The sequence below is a fragment of the Micropterus dolomieu genome, linkage group LG11 (assembly GCF_021292245.1).
Source record: "Micropterus dolomieu isolate WLL.071019.BEF.003 ecotype Adirondacks linkage group LG11, ASM2129224v1, whole genome shotgun sequence".
Classification (NCBI taxonomy): Eukaryota; Metazoa; Chordata; class Actinopteri; order Centrarchiformes; family Centrarchidae; genus Micropterus; species Micropterus dolomieu.
This window is the reverse complement of record NC_060160.1, coordinates 15,044,710-15,062,912: the sequence shown is the minus strand read 5'-3', so window position 1 is coordinate 15,062,912 and position 18,203 is coordinate 15,044,710. Positions and strand designations below refer to the sequence as shown.

Here is an 18,203-nt window from a genome sequence, read left to right as displayed (position 1 = left end):
TAATAATCCACTAGAATAATACAGTCTGGAAATGGGCCATTCTGCATTTTACTTAGCCGCTAAACTTTTGATAGGCTTCCTTAAATTTCCCACACTTCTTTCTTAACAAGCATGTACTTCTACTTTATAAAACTTTGAATGCAAGACTTTAAATGGATTTCTTTGCCCAGCATTGCAAATTTTACATACATAAGGGATCTCCCACCACACCTGCCAGTAAATAGGTTAGAGTGGATAGCACCACCTAAACAAACTCCACCAAATAAGGAGTAATTCTCCAGCAACATGTAATATGTGCCAGTAGGGGGCGGTAATACTCTACATTAACGGTTGTGATGCAAAGCGCAGAGGAAGATAAAGATATAGTACTGTCTCTTCCAGCATCATCAGTTTGCAGCACCGCTTCTTCTCTTCAGACACACACACACGAAACTGGATTCTATTGTCGTCTATTTACTTAAATCTAACATCTGATATCAGGTATTTTATTATGCCTTCATAACTGTGTTGCTTTTAAACGTGTCGGTAAACGGCACGGTGAAGCATAGAGGCTCGGGCGTTGGTTTACCGTTAGTCGCTTAATATAACAGCAGGCCCGCCGGGTGCCATAGAGATTAGCATGCTAACGCACCGAAGGTAGCTGTCTGTGTTGAAAGTGCAGCCGGTAATTAGATTATAAAATGTTTGGCAAATCCCTGACCCAGTAGAAATCCTTATTAACACGGAGCGTTCACTAAATCAACTTATAATTAAGAAAAACACGGTGAAATGGACACAATAGCTATAACGTTAGTTTAGATTTGTATCTGCATCTGTTTGTGATAGAGGGTGTTGGGACATCTCACCTCAACTGTGATGGACACTCAAGACACATTTAATAGCATTAGGACATGAATATGACCAGTTTATAGCTGTTGTGTGTAAGATTTATGATAACAGGACTAGCTACACCATTATTTGAAACGCTTCTCTCTGGCAAGTGGGAGTCAGGATAATAAACAAATAATATAATTTTTAGGATAAAAATATAACCGATGGCGTCTAAATTCCCTAGCATATTTAGTTTAGCATATATTTTTGCAACAATACACCCTCTTAGTTATTCGTGGTTAGCCGTGATACTATAGAGAAAACAGATAAAGAGAACATTGTTATCAGCTGGTTGGCGTTCACATGTTAGCAGTATGACAGGCCCCAGGGCCACCTTGTAATTCTGCACAGCTCCTTGTCCAAACATAATATCACAGCACTGATATGTGTAGTTTGCATTCTGGAAAGTCACAAGGCAAAGCACAACTTTCTTGACAAGTTTCTTTTTTTTTTTGTTGTTGCTGTGAAGAAGAGTGACCTTGCAGTTGTTGAATATATCTAGCCAGAAAATGTGTTGCCTTCTACTTAAAATGGAAAAGCAATGAAAGTGTTTCTACACATTATTTTCATTATCGCTTCATCTGCGTATTTCTTCCTCAACTAATTCATTAATCATTTTGTCTGTAATATCTCATTCCTTGATTTAGCCAAGATATTTACTGTAATACCATAAATGTGAATGAAAAGCAGGAAATCTTCACATTTTAAAGAGAATGTTTGGTATTTTTGCTTGATCAATTACTAAACAGCTGTTTGATTATCAAAATAGTTGTCAATTTATTCAAGTAATCAACTAATCGTTTCAGCTCTACAATAGATCTACAGTTTGGTTTTGAATGATCTCCCTGCTCAGGGCTGAGTCATAAAACAGTGATTTAGACCTCAGTGCTCATGTGGACTCACAGGGAAATTAGGGCAATGACATTATTATAATAATTTAATACTACTCATGTCATATGTCAAGGTCTGTCTTCATGTTAAGTCACAGTACAGGAACAGATATTTAGTTTAGTTTAGATATTTACTCAAAACTAAAATTTAATAAACAAGAGCAATGAGTGAAGGATTTCCTGAATAGTCCCTTCATTGTCCTGTTACATGCTCTCCTCCTCCTGCAGCATGTCTGACAAGAGTGAGCTGAAGGCTGAACTAGAGAGGAAGAAACAACGGATCGCTCAGATTCGAGAGGAGAAGAAGAGGAAAGAAGAGGAGAAGAAAAAGAAGGATGTAAGCAGTAGAAACTGTAGCTTCACACACTGCAGAAGAACCTGCCAGGCTGTTGCTTTGTTTTTAGCTTGTTCTTGTAATCCGTAGGGTGACTCGAAGCGTGGAGCCGAGGCGGGTGGTGGGTCTTCTGGCCATGAAGACTCAGACCTGGAGAGGAAGAGGAGGGAGGCGGAGGCTCTGCTACAGAGTGTTGGCATCACTCCTGACATATCTCACGGTAAACACATAACCCAAGCATGCGTCTGTAATTTATTGTTTACCCTCACTTATCTCCCATTATTTTCCGGTTGTTGGCTTGATGGATTAGCAATGTTTAAAAATGTCACCTCTAACTTTGCTGTCTGGCTTGGTTTCCGTCACTGCCATCCCCACCCCCATCCCCTGTCCCTCCCACAATATCCAATATCTGAACATTTTATGTAACTGTTGTGCATGACACCTAAACCTGCTTGCCATTTATTTTCATTCTCTCTCTTCTCTCCCCTTTGTCTGTCCTTTTCTGTTTTGTCCTCCTTACTGCATGCAAACTCATTCACTCCCTCACTCACTGACGCACTTCTTCCATACCTCACTTTCTCACTCACTCTCTCCCTCACTCACCCACCCACCCACCCATTCATTGACTTACACACTTGCAAACACACACGCACTGACAGCTCAGCCCCTGAGGGTAGTAACAGAAGATACCTGTCTGTTTCACTACCTAGTCCCCGCCCCCATGTCTCCCTCCAACAAATCAGTGGGCAGCGATGCGGGAAGCCAAGATTCTGGTGATGGAAACGCAGGACCAAGGTGTGTGTGCGAGACAGGGAGAGATGGTTGTTTTAAGTCATTTTATGTGATGTTGGGTTGTGCCTGCATGCCAAGTGTGTGCGTATTAACATGGCATATATACTTGATGAATTCTGACATGTCTCCCCTTTGCCTTTTCACCGGCACGCTGATGTTTCTCAATTAACACACACTCCGTTCTTCTTCTCTCTCTGTCTTTCTTCTTCTCTGTTTGCTGTTTTCCCCGTCTTTAACATCTCGTATATGGCTCACCTTTTGCCCATCTCCTGTGTTTGGTTTCATCCTCTTGTTTCCCTCTTTTTGTCTGTCCGTCCTGTCTTTCTCTTACTAACACCGTCTGGTGGTTTGGCTGTATAAGGACATTGCATTGGGATCCTGACCCCTCTACTCTGCAACTCCACTCCGACTCTGAGCTCATGGGGTACTGCTCCTCGTCTCTCCTTTAGCTTGTCTTCCAGCTTTATTCAGTTTTTGTGGTTTCATGTTAGATATGTCTAAATGTGTTAATATTATGTCTGTACATCATTATTTATGTCTCCACATGTTAAATTTGCATTCAATTCTGCTTTGTATTGCAAACCTGTGTATGTGGGTGCTTTTTTCCATATGGTATTTGTGCGTGTGTAGACGTGGAGCTGTGAGGCTGGGTATGTCCAAAGTGACCCAGGTGGACTTTGTCCCGAAGGAAATGGTGTCCTACTCCAAAGAAACACAGACACCCACCGAGGCACTGACACACAGCGATCAAAAAGCAGGTAAACAACCATCGACACAAACGCTTTTGTTTTTTCAAATCTCGGCTGAATCAAAACTAAAAAAATGTTAAAAAGAATTCACTCAAATCCGTGTTTGTGTATGTGTGTGTATTCCAGATGAGGAAGAGGATGAGGAGATAACTGCTCCCCCACCAACAGAGGACACCCAGGAGGATAAAGATGAACAGGGCGAGCAGCAGGAGGAGGGTGAGGACAGATGTTTGTAACATGGAAACTCTTTAAAGTGTGAGCTGGCTGTTAGTAGCTGTTCACGTGTGAATACCAATAATTTAGGCAGGCAATCAAGTGTGCTTTGCCGGCTTTTGCTTTATTTTAGTAGTAGAGTATTCTACTGATTATTTCATTGAGCAATCAGATAAGAAATAATATTGCTTTCTTAGTAGTAAATACAAATACAAAATAATCTACATTTTATTGTAAATAATAAATACAAAATAATCTACATTTTATTGTAAATAATAAATACAAAATAATCTACATTTTATTGCTTAAATTGCATACAGTCATATTATCTTTCAAAACTAAACCCATGTAGTGCATTTAAGTGTCAAATTACATTCTGGGTTTTTAAGAAATAGACTTCAGCATTTTATTTTCTGGGATTTAGGGACATCATGACTAGCCACCAATTTATGTTAAATGCTTACCTTGTGCCTGCTCCGCTCAGTGTACTCAATGCATAAACTGAATGCTTTCTGCCAAGATGCTTAAGCACTGCCATCATGCTATTGTGGTAGGCTAGTTCTGTTTTACAACAGACACACTCTACAGAGTTTTTGTTTTGTGTCAGCTTGAAATGATACCAAACTTTGGACACTTTCTGTCGTTTACTCTGGGTTGTCTGTTCTCTTTCTCCCTCTTCCTTTTTGCAATCCGTGCCATCAAATCACGTCGTCCGCACTCGTCTTGCGACAGTAATAATCATTTGTGCGAAACACTGCACTGTGTATAGTTAAATGGATTTAACAATGATGATTTGAGTGTTGAGTTTCTCGATTAATCGTTTCAGCTAACTAACTTACTTTACTCTTACCATACACGATTTTTGCTTTAAGTAATGGTTTGGAGCTAATTTCTATCTAAATATATAGTACAAAATGGGAAATCTGTCAGTGTATTGCCAGTAACCAAGATCTTTTCTAGTAGTTTTCCTTTTCTCATATTGAATTATCTGTGCATAGACACTCCCAAAGAGCTGACCGAAGAAGAAAAGCTGCAGGTCCTGCACTCTGGGGAGTTCTTGTCATTTTTCGAGCGGGGCAGCAGAATTGTGGAGAGAGCTCTGGCCGAGCAGGTGGACGTCTGCTTCGACTACAGCGGCAGAGATCTGGAGGATAAGGAGGGGTGAGGCACACGGAAAGTTTAAATGTTTAAAATGTTGTAGATAGACATTAAACGACTGACAGGTGGATAGGCAGGGTTGATAACAATGTTTTTTTTCCCTCTGTCCCTCCCAGTGACTTGCAGGCGGGTGCAAAGCTGGTTCTGAACAGGCAGTTTGCAGATGAGCGCTGGACTAAAAACAGAGTGGTCACCTGTCTGGACTGGTCCCCTCAGGTGGGTCAGAACAGGGGCACAGTTATGCTGTCTAACCTAAAGGCCCTATTCTTCCCTGTATGTATGAAGTGACGGAGAGAGCTTGTGTGTTGACAGTTGGACTGACTCAAAATCAACCGTGGATGATATGTTGTATTCATTTGTGACTCTTAAATGACTTGTGCCTCGCTTCACTGCCTCTTCTCTGCAAACTAAAAATGGGTGTCGTGTTCCTCTCAGTATCCAGAGCTGCTGGTGGCCTCATATAACAACAACGAGGATGCTCCCCATGAGCCTGATGGAGTGGCACTGGTCTGGAACATGAAGTACAAGAAGGGCACACCCGAGTACATCTTTCACTGCCAGGCAAGGAAAGAATTCACATGCCTTACAAACCACTACATTCTCTTACGCTTAATTCAATCAAATATTTAGGCTTAAGAAGCTATATTTAAATTGTACTCTTTTCTTCCTCCAGTCAGAGGTGATGTCAGCTGGGTTTGCGAAGTTTCACCCCAACCTGGTGGTGGGTGGGACGTACTCCGGACAGATTGTCTTATGGGACAACAGGAGCAACAAGCGCACCCCTGTTCAGAGAACTCCCCTGTCTGCAGCTGCACACACGGTAATGCACTGGAGCCCACACACACCTTCTAATATTTCCACATATTTACATCTGGCTTTCTCGGTAAGCATATGTTGTTTAAATCCTCTGACTGTGCTCCGCTGTGTCCAGCACCCGGTCTACTGTGTGAACGTAGTAGGAACCCAAAACGCTAACAACCTGATCAGCATTTCCACTGATGGCAAAATGTGCTCCTGGAGCCTCGACATGCTCTCCCAGCCGCAGGTAGGTTGAACTTGTGTGGATGGATGTGCAGACATGCTGTCATAAACATCTTTATGCAGAGAGTCTGAGGCTGCGTGTGTTTTCCCTGCAGGACAGTCTGGAGCTGGTTTTCAAACAGAGCAAAGCGGTGGCCGTCACCTCCATGGCTTTTCCTCTTGGTGACGTGAACAACTTTGTGGTGGGGAGTGAGGACGGCTCTGTCTACACAGCCTGTCGCCACGGGAGGTGAGTCTTCAAATTTGTGTTTGCATGGATTGCAGGACGTGAACGCAACACTTCCATTAAATGCTGAAAAGGCCTTTGAAGGAAAGAGGATAATTACTAGAAGTCCTCACAGTTCTTTACGTGTGTGTGTGTCACAGTAAGGCAGGTATCACCGAGGTGTTTGAGGGCCATCATGGTCCTGTGACCGGGCTGAGCTGTCACAGTGCTGGAGGACCTGTTGACTTCTCTCATCTCTTCATCTCCTCCTCTTTTGACTGGACCGTCAAACTCTGGAGCACCAAGGTGAGACATTTACAGTCACACACAAGCTGATGCACTGTCCGGTTTCCTGACATGAATCTATTTCTTCCTTGGTTTTTCTCCCTCTTCTGTACAGAGTACCCGTCCGTTGTACTCGTTCGAGGACAGTTGTGACTACGTCTATGACGCGATGTGGTCCCCAACACACCCTGCTCTGTTTGCTTGTGTGGACCTAGCTGGACGCCTGGACCTGTGGAACCTCAACAATGACACAGAAGTATGCACACTGAAACCTTAATTTCACCCTTTAAAAGAATAGTTTGACATTCTGGGAACAGTGAACAAGACATATGTATTGGATCTGTATGTGTTGGCAAGAAAGTGAAAAATCACACAATGTCCTTCAAGTACAGATAAATCATAGCATGAGCTGAATGAGCTGACATTCCTATTATTCCACGAGCCATGTGAACATGGGATTGTGTGGTTTTTAGGTTCCCACTGCCAGTGTGAGTGTGGAGGGGGCTCCAGCACTGAACCGTGTGAGATGGGCTCACTCTGGCAAAGAGATTGCTACTGGGGATTCGGAGGGACAGGTTCAAGTCTACGATGTAGGGGAGGTGAGTTGTCATTCCATATTACTATGGATATAGTTATTTCAGTTATCCTACTGAAAACAAATGATTTTGGTCCACGTCCGATTCTAGATAATCAGGTGCCACTCTCCATCTCTTGCTTGACATGCTGCTGGATGCGTTGTCCTTTTGTCTTTCTGCAGCAAATCTGTGTGCCCAAGGCTGACGAGTGGACGCGCTTCGTCAGGACACTGGTTGAGATCAATGAGAACCGAGATGAAGCTGAGGAGCTGGCCAACGTCTGATGTTACAAATCCCATAACTGCTCAAAAATGTCTCCAGTACGCTACACATGTATAACACACTACACTGGCGTCCAGCTTTTCCACCTACTACAACATAAATTGGCCTGAGGAGATGTGCAGAGCTAGAAGGGATAGAAAAGACAGCTTTAGACAAGTTTTAGATGTGTTTTGAAATGTGTCTTTAAGAGTATTTGTAGGAACAATGAGTGTGACGTGTAGCAGTAGTAGCACAGAAACCACAGTTAAGTGGTTGAAAGTGGCAGAGGAATACAGGGAAGTGATTTTCAGCACAGATGTGGGCTGTCCCATCTAAACTTCTAGCTTTGATAACATCCTCAGGACTCCAGAAACTGCTCTTCTCCTGAGGCCTCAACCAACTCAGCCCTTTTTTAAATATGCAAACCTTTGTACTTGCACCTTTTTATCACCATTTGTGTGTTTTTACATGTTTTAATATTTTCCGGCACGCTTGTGCACATGGCTGGCAGAGTGAGGGGGGGGGGGGGAGAAAAGCTGACATATCAGTTCCTCTTTATCCTCAGCAGCACTTGAAGTTGATGACTAAAACAGCTAACGTGCTTACACATGCAGACTCGCGCCTGTGCAGAAATGTGTCATTTACATTTTAACCACTACAATATTTAATATTTATTCTGGTGGTTGCACTTATTTAAATATTTTGTTTATTTAAAAATGCTGCTTTGTACTAAAAGATTGGGTAGTACATTCCTAAAATAAGCACTACAAGCTTTTTAGCAGGCAAAATCCGTCACTATACTTGCCTTGAATTTATTGACACTCGTACAGTTAAAGGCGTTTTTTTTTTCTGTACCAAAGGTTGTTTTATACTCTGTACATGTATAATGAGTAGTAGAACATTTTTCGGACTTGTCCTCTTTAAGAGGATCTAAATGAACTACAGTAAGTTTTAAATGGAGGTGTAAAGCTGAGGTTGGAAACAAATTTTTAACCACAGAACATGAATTGATTTTCATTGTTTTCCATTTCCATCCAATTTTACATTCCTTCCAGGATGCAGCAATCCGATCTCACTAGTAGGCTAGTAAAAAGATCTGCTTCAAACGCTTTCTCTTTAATGTTTAAAATGAGCTCAAGATGCATTGTAGCAACCATATTTGATAAAACATGAACAAAATAGATATTCTGCATAGACTAATTGTACTGTACTCTTTCCTGTTACTGTTCCTGATACAGTTGATGGTTGCACTTTTCCATTGGAATAAAACTCAAGACATTGTTAAAATTAAAACCATATGGATGATTTATTTCAATAAAATACAATGACTGAATTCAGATACATTTAATTTATTAATACCTAATTCTCTGCTCAGGATTCTTGTTTTATCAAGAAAACACTTTATTGAAAAGTTCTGTACATCAGTAAGAGTGATTCTCAGTAACCAGGACCAAAGGCCCCATGCTGCCATAACATTACAGTTACTGTATAATGATGCTGACTGAATGTTACGGCGCTTTGTCTTGTAACATTTTCTTCACTGCTTTCTGAAATGTGCTGTCTCAGTACAGTTATACAATATGTACAGTATGTAGCCTCCTGTATGAGGACCTATCAAGAGTGAAGCCCCACACACGTTGCTGACCAGTCTAATATTTTCTATGCCCGCTGTCCAATAAGAGAAGTCCTACTCAGACTGAAAATAGAATAAAAATCATATCAGCTACTTAAGAGAGAGATATTGGAGTGCCCAAGGCTGTGTATTACACAAATGCTGGAGAGAAGAACACAAAAGATGGAGATGCTAGGAGCGTTCAGCCACTGAAGATACAACACAGTCGTGCTCTGGTCCCGATGCTGTCAGCTCTGTGGCATCCATAGCTGCAGCCAGCCCTCTACCACCGGCTGGGGACTAGTGGAGCACACCTTCACCCTGGAGAGTGTGACAGGCCGGCGTTGATTGTTCCTACATTAATGGCCCCTATTTGTGGAGTGTATTTATAACTGTGTGTTTTTGTTTGTGTATCTATCTAAGTGTCTGGCTCCTGGTAGAGGAGGCGAGGGATGACAAAATGATATGGAGATTCAGACCTCTATGGGGCCTGAGTGGCAGTGACCGGGTCTGGGTAATGTATGGAAACCACACCGGAGGACTTGAATTTGGGAAGGTGGAGGCCAAATTTGTTTTCCACCCCGGCGAAGGTTGCTGCGGCCAGGCGGTAGCCTCCGACGTGGTCAGCGTTAATGGGAGGAAGCTCTGAGATGCGAGACTTGGGTGTGGGCTCAGATCCTGTCGGACGACTGTGGAGACGAGAGGACAGGAGTGATTGGTACATAAATAAAGGGGACATTTTTAACATTGATAGTTACATTTAAATAAGTTTATGTTATGACATAAGTACTTTCCATTACGTAAGACGTGGTAGCAATGTTTTAAAATGCTACTTTTCTGAGGAGTCATAATGGACAATAGGACAGTAGTGTATGTGATTTCAACCTGTGAAGTTGCACTTGAAGACGCTGCCGGCGTGAATCTACTAAGTGTTGCGGTTACATTTGCCTATCTTTAGAGCAAGAGACGTTATCCAAGCATGTATGTGTATCAAGTAGAATGTGGTTCATCTCATAACAAAACAAATAAAATGCAAACAAAATATTATTTGAAATGTTATTAACTTCAAAATTTAAATTTTCTGTCTCTAAAGGCAAATGTTCTGTATTTCCATCCTGGCTATGAATCCTATTGCTTCCCCAACCTCTTTACCAGTCTAACTGCTCACTCTCCTTTTAACAAAACAAAAATCAACGTACTGTCCTCCAAAGTCAATGTAGAACCACCGCTGTAAGAGCTCATAAGTCACCAAAGTCACACCAAACTGAGGGGAAGACCGGCACATACGAGCTGAAGAAAAGAGAGACACAATTCAATACAATTTAAATGAGAAAACAATCTGAGATGCTGTCTGTGCGTGCAAGAGTAAACAAACACACACACACCTCCAGCTCCCTTCCACAAAGCCCTGAAGCCTTCCTCTCTCATGATCTTCCTGAAGCAATCGATGACTCCTGTGTAAGTGGTCTGTCCTGCCCTTGCTGCAACTTGCAAACGTGTCTTGATGACGTCAGCAGGCGTCACAAGGGAGGCTGCAGGAATACCTGGGAAATACATTTGCAAAGAAGTGAGATGACGCATGTTATTTCAACCCTGTGTAAAATCAGGGTCTCTGTGATTTAAGGGGAAGTCAAAAGTCAGTAATAATTATTTTCAAGCAATAACTTGTTTATTAGTATTTCTCGATTCTGCTTGCAGCTTTGGTTTCCTTTGTTCTGGGTCATAATTTGAGGTTACCTGCAATCGCTCCAGCCGCGAGAAGCTGCAGAGCTCCCAGCCTGCCTTGTTCGTCAGCGAACATGGTCTTGAGGTGGGCATACGCGGGGAAATAGATGGCTGAGAAGGGGATGTCTCTCAGGAAACATGCTTTAGCACCCTAAACAGATGCACAAAGAACAGACAGATGTGTGAGCTATGAAAGAGTGAGGCAAAGAGAAAGAGTGCAGAGTGAGCCAGTAAATAGGTCTTTTATTTAATTTTTTTTTTTGTACACAATGAGAATAATAATGCTGTTTGCACTACCATGGACATGTACTCATGCTACCATCATTGGGCTGCCTGAGAGAAGATTATGACACATTCAATGACATTACCTTGTAGAGGCCGAAAAAGCCCAGGTCACGGACCACACTGAGCGCGCTGACTCGAGGTCCAGTGGTGATCTCTCCTGCCACCTGCAGGCGAATCTTCACAATCTCCAGAGGGTTGGTAAAGATCACCTGAGAGCCTCCAGCCTGGATAAATTGGGGAGAGCAGCACCTTGTTGACACATTTATAAATAATAATAAACAACAACAAAAACATCACTGCTCCTGCATCTCACATGTACTCAGCTGAGGGATGCGAGCCAAGTCTTGCTCATATAAAGAATCAAAAGTAAAAATTAAATCCTGATTAGTCATTTACTTTGCCATTTCCTTGGACGGTAAGGTGTGCTGGGCCAATGTGTGTAAAGATGAACAATGCTATCAAAAACAAAAACAGACAAAAAAAAAACATGTTGCATTGGACAATGACAATTCTCAATGGCAACTCTGGATGCAATTGCAGTCCGCAGTAACATTTGGAACTCTGCAAGCATGTTAATACAACAAATAAATAGACTGCATGCATGAGTTACTTTTTGATGGCCTTTTACAACTAAGGAGGCGCACGCTCTTGGGTAAACTAACATTTTTTTCTTCTTCAGTGTTCATTTATACATTCACAAACAGATAGAGCAGGATACAAAAGTGTTTGAGACGTGGTACTTACACAGCCACCAGCCATAACCTCAGCAAAAAAAGGAACTGTGTTGTCTTTTCCGGTGAACTTGTCTCTTACGAAGTCATTCACCTGTGGGACACAAACACAGCAGGCAAAGAGAACAAAGACAGTTCAGAGTGATGCTAAAAATCCAGTTGCCTTTGTAAATGTGCCCTAATGTGAAGTCTTTCATCCTACACATTATTTATTTTACACCGAGTTTAAACTTCTTATTTTTCATCTTGTGAGGCCCTTTTGATTCATTTAATTTCATGGCTGTTGTATAATTTTATTGTCAACATGCAGTTTAAGAAATTATTATTATCAATAGTGTATGCAGAGTGAATTATGGAGTGGAAATCACTCACTGTGAGTTTGATAGCCTTCTCAGGTGCGACACCTATAAGCTGAGGAACCAGACCTGTGGGGCATCATGGGGATTGAGTGACAGGAGAATCTCATTTCATTAGTATTACTGGGCAAAGAGGAGTGAGAGGAGAAATCAGAAGGAAATAAGAAGATGGAAAATAAGACATGAGGTCAAAAACATGAAGGCGGAAACCAACATACTGAGCTTTTACTAATGATATGAAAGGAAGCTTGAGAGAGGAAAGGAATAACACACAAAATTGATCACAATAGTGGTATCTTGTAATTAATATTATACAACACAGACCAAAATACAAAAATCAATATATAATCTGATATTATTAGAGAAAGAAGAATGTTGCATTACTTCAACAAGAAAAAAACATTTGAATTGACCAAAAAAAGTTTACTTCATTTTGAAATACTATGGGAATCTCAGATTTGAAGTGTGCATCAGTGGTGGAAAAAACAAATAAAAACTGGGCAACTAGGAGAAAATGCTCCAAAAGAGCTAATGTAATATTTTACTTTGAAACAGGGAAGTACACAGCTAAGATGAATGAACAAAAGTACAATAAAAACACAAAATCACTGGTGGTGTGCCTGCAGACAGGGGATAAAATACCTCAGGTGCCTACCTCTGTAGAAGCCAAAGAAGCCCTCGTAGCGGAGCACCTTCTTAGCACAGTCAAAGCTGTTCTTGTACATCAGCTCTCCAACAAAGGATCCTGTGGACCTCTGGTTCTGCATACGAGTCTTCACCAAGTCAATGGGGTACACAGCCGTCGCTCCCGTAGCTGTGGAAACATGCGCACAAACTCAGAATAAATACCATCTATCAAATCCGATGTCTATGCTGCTGTCTGACAGACACCTCTCCCTGGTCACAGGATAACTCACCGCCAGCAAGGGAGCCCAGACTGAACCTGTAGGCCGACTCAGCAACTTGGAGCCACACAGGCCTGGAACTGTCCCCATGGGCCTGATGGGAAAACCACATAGGGGACCGTGGTGAGTTTTATATTATGAAAAATTATTTATGATGATGTCAGTGATACCATCACTGTAAATTGTTCTTATGCAAGACAAAATCCTGCTTTTGAGTGGTGGGAATATAGAATATTATATTTGCTTATTTATGAATAAGGAGTTGCACACTGACTACCATAAGCATCCTACCTGTTTTTGGGTTTCAGCCAGGTGGTAGGGCAGACATCCTTCCTCTAACGGAGCTATTCTCTCAATGTCAGTAAAGTTCAGGCGCCTGATACACAGATGTTTATTTCCTCATTATTTACATCACTGTCATCATACAGATAATATTTTTCAGTAAATTTAAGTAAAGTTTAGACATTTCAGGTGAACCTAAGGATTCTATCACAGACTTTCACTGAGTAGCAGAGCTAGTGTTTACCCAGAGGGGGAGTGCAGGCCTGATAACTGGTACAGGATGTCAATTTCCATGGGAGTGATCTGACCAAACTTGTTGGCTGCATGAACAAACTCTTCTGCAGACACAGACAGATAACAGAGAATTGCCTTTTATAACAATGTGGACATTCCTGACACACTCGTACAACATCTTAGCTGAAAGGCAAAGATGCATCAATCGGCGCACCTTTGGTCACGAGTGTATCCTTCCGCGTGCCGGCCAGTGTGCTGTAGATCTTGCGTATCAGCTCCATGTTGTTCAGGAGGGAGTTGAAAGCATTGAAGTACGAAAAGCTGACCATGTGAGAGGTGCTGCCACCTGCAGCCTGGTAGAATAAAGACAAGGCACGTCAGGTACTGCTTTGACTATGAATATGCTTTTTTTATATATATATATATATATATAGAACTCTTAATGAGAAATCAGAGAAGTACAGGTGCAAAAATATTACTCAATGCTACCTTACACAAACCAGGATATGAGACTTTATGGGACAAGAACCTCAGGTAAACGTCATTTTAGGGCAAATTTAAAACTTTGTCCCAAATAAGACAATTTACAGTTTGCTACTTCAAAAGAGGGAGATGTCCTAGCCTACTAAAAATTGAAATGAGTAAGCTTCCAGCTATGAAAATTAATTTAGAACAGTCAGAGCTGTGGTTATCTGAAAATAACACTCATGCTCTTGTCAATCAGAACTGAATATCCTCTGTGGACAGAGTGAAAAAAAAATCATACACATCACTGTCAGTAGGCTCCCAAACACTCACTGAGACAAGGTTCTCCTCCACGAAGGGTGTGAGCATGTGGTGCCTGATGGTGGCCATGATGTCACTGAAGTCCATGGCAGAGATGACGCCATTCTTCCCTTTGTCCTTCTGGGCAAACGCCTGGCGTGCATGCTCCAACTGCAGCTCCTTAAAAAGAAACAGAAAACACATGACACCACAAGGTTGAATGTAAATATAGTCAAGTGAAAAAAGAGGGAGACGCTGATCTGTGTGTGTATCGTCGGCGTACCTGCAGAAACTGTGTGAACTCGAGGTAGCTGAGGTGTTTCTTGCGGTCGTGCCCAAAGTGCAGACGGATGAACTCGCAGTCCCAGTTGAAGGGAATGTGGTGGTGCACGGTGGTCTGGCTGAAGATGTCCCGCACATTCTCTGCAGCACAAATGCACATTGAAGAAAATAATCAATCTTTCAGACAAAACTAATGTAGTTATCAAGTAACAGTAGTTAGGTCAAATCCTTTAAATGCCATAACAAAGCTTTGTGTGACATGAGAAAGAAAGCAGAAGTAGGAAGGACAGAAGAAACAGCACATGAAAGCGATTATATAAGACGACCAATGTGTAATGATTTAGACCGAGGACTAATCTGCTTAACAATGTTACATTAGGAAATTCTCTCTCCACAGGTCACCGCAGGAAAATATGTAAATTGGTCTGATGACGCAGCACACAAATACATCAGGGATGGATTCACTGCACTTAAACTCCTTCTATTTTACACAGTGTACAGCGCTATATTTTTACTATTATTTTTTGAATTCATCTAAATCATGTGAACTGAACTCAGAGCTCATGCAAAAATCTGGAAAACACACTGGCCCCTACCAAAGGAAATGGCTCCAGTTCCAGTCTTGTCAAACAGCTGGAAGGCTACTATGAAGAGGGTATCAGGTGCACACAACACCGATTCAAATGCAAGAAACTCCTGGAACGAGATCAGCCTGCAGTTGTGGATGTATAAGAAAAGAAATGATATACTGTTAAACACATCAAAGACTTATAAGGCCAAGATCAGATCATACAGTCTTGCATTAAAGGACCAGTTCATCGAAATCACACATACACAAAAAACATTTTCTCTGTTTGTGGGAACAGTTTAACATCTTTTAGCTTTGGTTAAAAAAAAAAAACAATAAAACTCCTATATGCAAACATTAAAAATGTTTGAAAGTCTAAAAGGTCAGAATGCAAATAAAATTACAACAGCTGACAAATAAAGTCATTTATTTCAGGGTTTAAAAAAGCACATTTGTCACTATGGTTTTCTGAACAGACCTAAACACCAAGTCACATGATCAGTAGAGAGTGTGTGTGTAATTTGTGCACATATGACTGCATACACAAACAGTCTGGGAAATGGAAGTCATTGGTAGTTTAATCTTATCTGCAAGTGGCTATAATGACAGGTACTGATCAGACATGGCTCAATAAACGGTCAGTTAGTGATGATAAGCTGTGTGTGTGTGTGTTTGCGCACAGCGTTTCTGTGTCAGTACGTACCCGTCCTTTGTGGTGTCAGCCACAGCAGCAATGAGCTGTACAGTTTTGGGGTTGTGGTGGATCTGTGTGTGTAGTCCTAGATACTTCTGGACAAAGTCTCCCGGGGTCATATACCTCTCTCCATCCTTATCCACTACACTGGCATACTGAGGGGAGATACAAAAAAACAACATCAACATGGATGCCTAACCCTTAACAGACACCAACTTCTTTTCTGTTAACCCCAAAATTAACTTGTTTAATAAACAATTACAACAATTTACATTAATTCTGATAACCCTTACAGTGCCCTAGCCAATACCCTGTTTGTCAGTATTCAGAGATGTGAGTGTAAAGCATGACAAGTACATGGGTTTGCATGAACCACAGGTTAGCAGTACAATAAAAGGTGCATGTTTTACTTACTACACTATACTGACTTCTTCTGTGCCATCCCTAAAACACCAGTTCTGTGTTGGTCTTTTACTAACCTGTGCTGGTGAACCATGCTGCACATGAACAACCAAGGTCACAGACTCTGCAGTTGTGGCATGCATGACATGTCAGAATTACACCAGCCCACATTTCTGCATGCATGAGTAGGCACACGTGCACTGATGTTTATGCCTTGAGCTTGTCAGATATTTGTACGTATATCAGTGTGCCGATAACTGCAGGCCCACATGACAGTCACACAGCTCGCCACGCACAAGACAGTGGAGCAAGGTGAAGGTTAAAATTCACTGTTATTGCTGTCACTCATGACATCTCATTCCCATACACAGACCTTTCTGCCTTTGTATCCACTGGCATGCAGTAGTCTTTACTCTGACTCCAAATGTTTTTCAATACTCAACACAAGCACTTGTGTGACACAGTGCTCTCTGATCTGTTAGGTACAAAGACATGCAAGTCTTTGCTTGTGCTGTACTGGAGACTGTGAAACACAATTACGCCTGAACAGGGACCTGAACCCTGGACCCTCAGATTAAAAGCCTGATGCTCTGGTGACGTAGATATTCTGGCTCTATAAATACGCACTTCAACAATGTCCGGTCCAACACCTTCCCTTAACCTATCAAGATGATCAACCCAGACCAAGATTGAGCAAATCAGATACTAAACACTTTTCTTGCAGTCCTGAAGCAAAATACTACTCAAACTACTCCAGTCACAACAGCTGCTCCAGACTGAACACACAAACCACAATTATGCTTCAACTTCTGTCAATAAAAATAAAATATTGTTCACTGACAATCTTTGCAGTTACATTTACTGGTGCTTTGATGTAACACCAGGAGCCTGTGCTGGACCTTTAACTGTGGCCAATGCTGTAATTTAAACCCCATGACAAACTCACAAGCTCATTCACCAAGTGAAAACAGTCTGTTTCACAAATACAAGTGATGGATGTGAACATGGTGGGCACAGATGTTACTATATGCATGCACAATGTGACATTGGCCAAAGAAACATTTGAGACTTCATTTCTGGACTAAATCTGTGCAAACCTTAACTTACCTTCTGGAAGATTCCTTTCAGCTCACTTGGGTCCCCGCGTTTGGTAGATTGCACCTAAAACGATGCACAATAGAGCAAAAATTATGACATTGCGAATGTGCGCTTTCACATTCACAGTTGTAAAGCTAATTTTGCAGTACGGTGTACTTCACATAACACGAAGCAAAACGAGTAAGCAGCTTTGAGTTTGTGTCTCCTTGAAACGTCCACTGCTGTGAAGGAGAAACACGACCCACTGAGACAGATATGGTTGCAGAGAAAAGACTAACTTACATGCCCTCAAGTTGAGCAAATTAGGCAGCTAAACAGCCAAACCTCTGCACAAGCTCAAACAACTGGGTAGCCGGCTAGCAAGCAAACTACTCATACTACTAGGAAGAGGACACACACCGTTGCAATGACACGTTAAAATCGGCAAAGTGCGAGAAGGCGAAAGCAATTTTACAAAGTGTCGACTGCTGTGAAAAGGAGCGACTTCAGATATCGTTTGTGATTTTATCACGTCACTATTATTAGCAGTCCGGCAACGTTAGCTGTTTAGCATTATCTCGCTAACTTGGTTGTGGATGCCTCATCAAGGCCAACCACCGGGCGACGGCTAGCCCAATGATGCTACAGCCTCGGAGTAGGCTAACGTTACACCGCATCCGAGACACCCTAGCGAGACAGCACCGGGAAGTCTAGCTTTGATAAGTCCTACACGAGAAAACGAGCAGAAGGCATGCAGACATGTTAAAGGAGAGGTTTGAAAATCTCTAAGAGAGCGATGCCGAAGTCACCTTGACCGCCATGCTGGTTTGACGTCACGTACAGTGGGCGAGCGAGGCGCAGCGCCTGCGATCGGACGTGTAGTCTGCGCAACGTGAGAGAGACACCGCGCAG

General features: G+C 42.0%; 2 protein-coding genes across 9 annotated transcripts in view; one reads left to right on the top strand and one right to left on the bottom strand.

The window, feature by feature from the left end:
• The window catches only part of LOC123979607 (dynein, cytoplasmic 1, intermediate chain 2a-like), a 15,307-nt gene extending 6,601 nt beyond the window's left edge, over positions 1 to 8,706 (top strand). For 2 of the 6 annotated variants that reach the window (XM_046063617.1, XM_046063616.1), the window contains exons 2-17: positions 1,989 to 2,097; positions 2,185 to 2,314; positions 2,754 to 2,889; positions 3,248 to 3,310; positions 3,517 to 3,644; positions 3,762 to 3,851; positions 4,847 to 5,009; positions 5,123 to 5,222; positions 5,442 to 5,567; positions 5,680 to 5,826; positions 5,938 to 6,051; positions 6,143 to 6,276; positions 6,414 to 6,558; positions 6,653 to 6,793; positions 7,011 to 7,136; positions 7,295 to 8,706. In XM_046063617.1, coding sequence (XP_045919573.1) covers positions 1,990 to 2,097; positions 2,185 to 2,314; positions 2,754 to 2,889; positions 3,248 to 3,310; positions 3,517 to 3,644; positions 3,762 to 3,851; positions 4,847 to 5,009; positions 5,123 to 5,222; positions 5,442 to 5,567; positions 5,680 to 5,826; positions 5,938 to 6,051; positions 6,143 to 6,276; positions 6,414 to 6,558; positions 6,653 to 6,793; positions 7,011 to 7,136; positions 7,295 to 7,396 — 1,953 coding nt within the window. In that variant the 5' untranslated portion in view covers position 1,989 and the 3' untranslated portion in view covers positions 7,397 to 8,706. Of the gene's footprint in view, positions 1 to 349; positions 481 to 1,988; positions 2,098 to 2,184; positions 2,315 to 2,753; positions 2,890 to 3,247; positions 3,311 to 3,516; positions 3,645 to 3,761; positions 3,852 to 4,846; positions 5,010 to 5,122; positions 5,223 to 5,441; positions 5,568 to 5,679; positions 5,827 to 5,937; positions 6,052 to 6,142; positions 6,277 to 6,413; positions 6,559 to 6,652; positions 6,794 to 7,010; positions 7,137 to 7,294 lie in introns of those variants that run through there. The other 4 variants (XM_046063619.1, XM_046063615.1, XM_046063621.1 and 1 more) reach the window with 4 other exon arrangements.
• LOC123979606 (calcium-binding mitochondrial carrier protein Aralar1-like) lies at positions 8,655 to 18,203 on the bottom strand. 3 transcript variants are annotated; one of them, XM_046063612.1, is made up of 18 exons: positions 18,101 to 18,203; positions 17,322 to 17,375; positions 15,822 to 15,967; positions 15,147 to 15,262; positions 14,552 to 14,691; positions 14,302 to 14,448; positions 13,718 to 13,856; positions 13,514 to 13,607; positions 13,279 to 13,363; positions 13,000 to 13,081; positions 12,738 to 12,896; positions 12,099 to 12,151; positions 11,740 to 11,820; positions 11,079 to 11,219; positions 10,723 to 10,861; positions 10,371 to 10,529; positions 10,185 to 10,275; positions 8,655 to 9,674 (listed from the first exon to the last, which is right to left on the bottom strand). In XM_046063612.1, exons 1-18 carry the CDS (start codon positions 18,110 to 18,112, stop codon positions 9,467 to 9,469), a joined length of 2,046 nt encoding a protein of 681 aa, XP_045919568.1. In that variant the 5' UTR covers positions 18,113 to 18,203; the 3' UTR covers positions 8,655 to 9,466. The 3 variants fall into 3 exon arrangements, with proteins under 3 accessions (XP_045919568.1, XP_045919570.1, XP_045919569.1); XM_046063614.1 differs by lacking the exon at positions 18,101 to 18,203 and adding an exon at positions 17,712 to 18,033; XM_046063613.1 differs by lacking the exon at positions 18,101 to 18,203 and adding an exon at positions 17,595 to 17,682.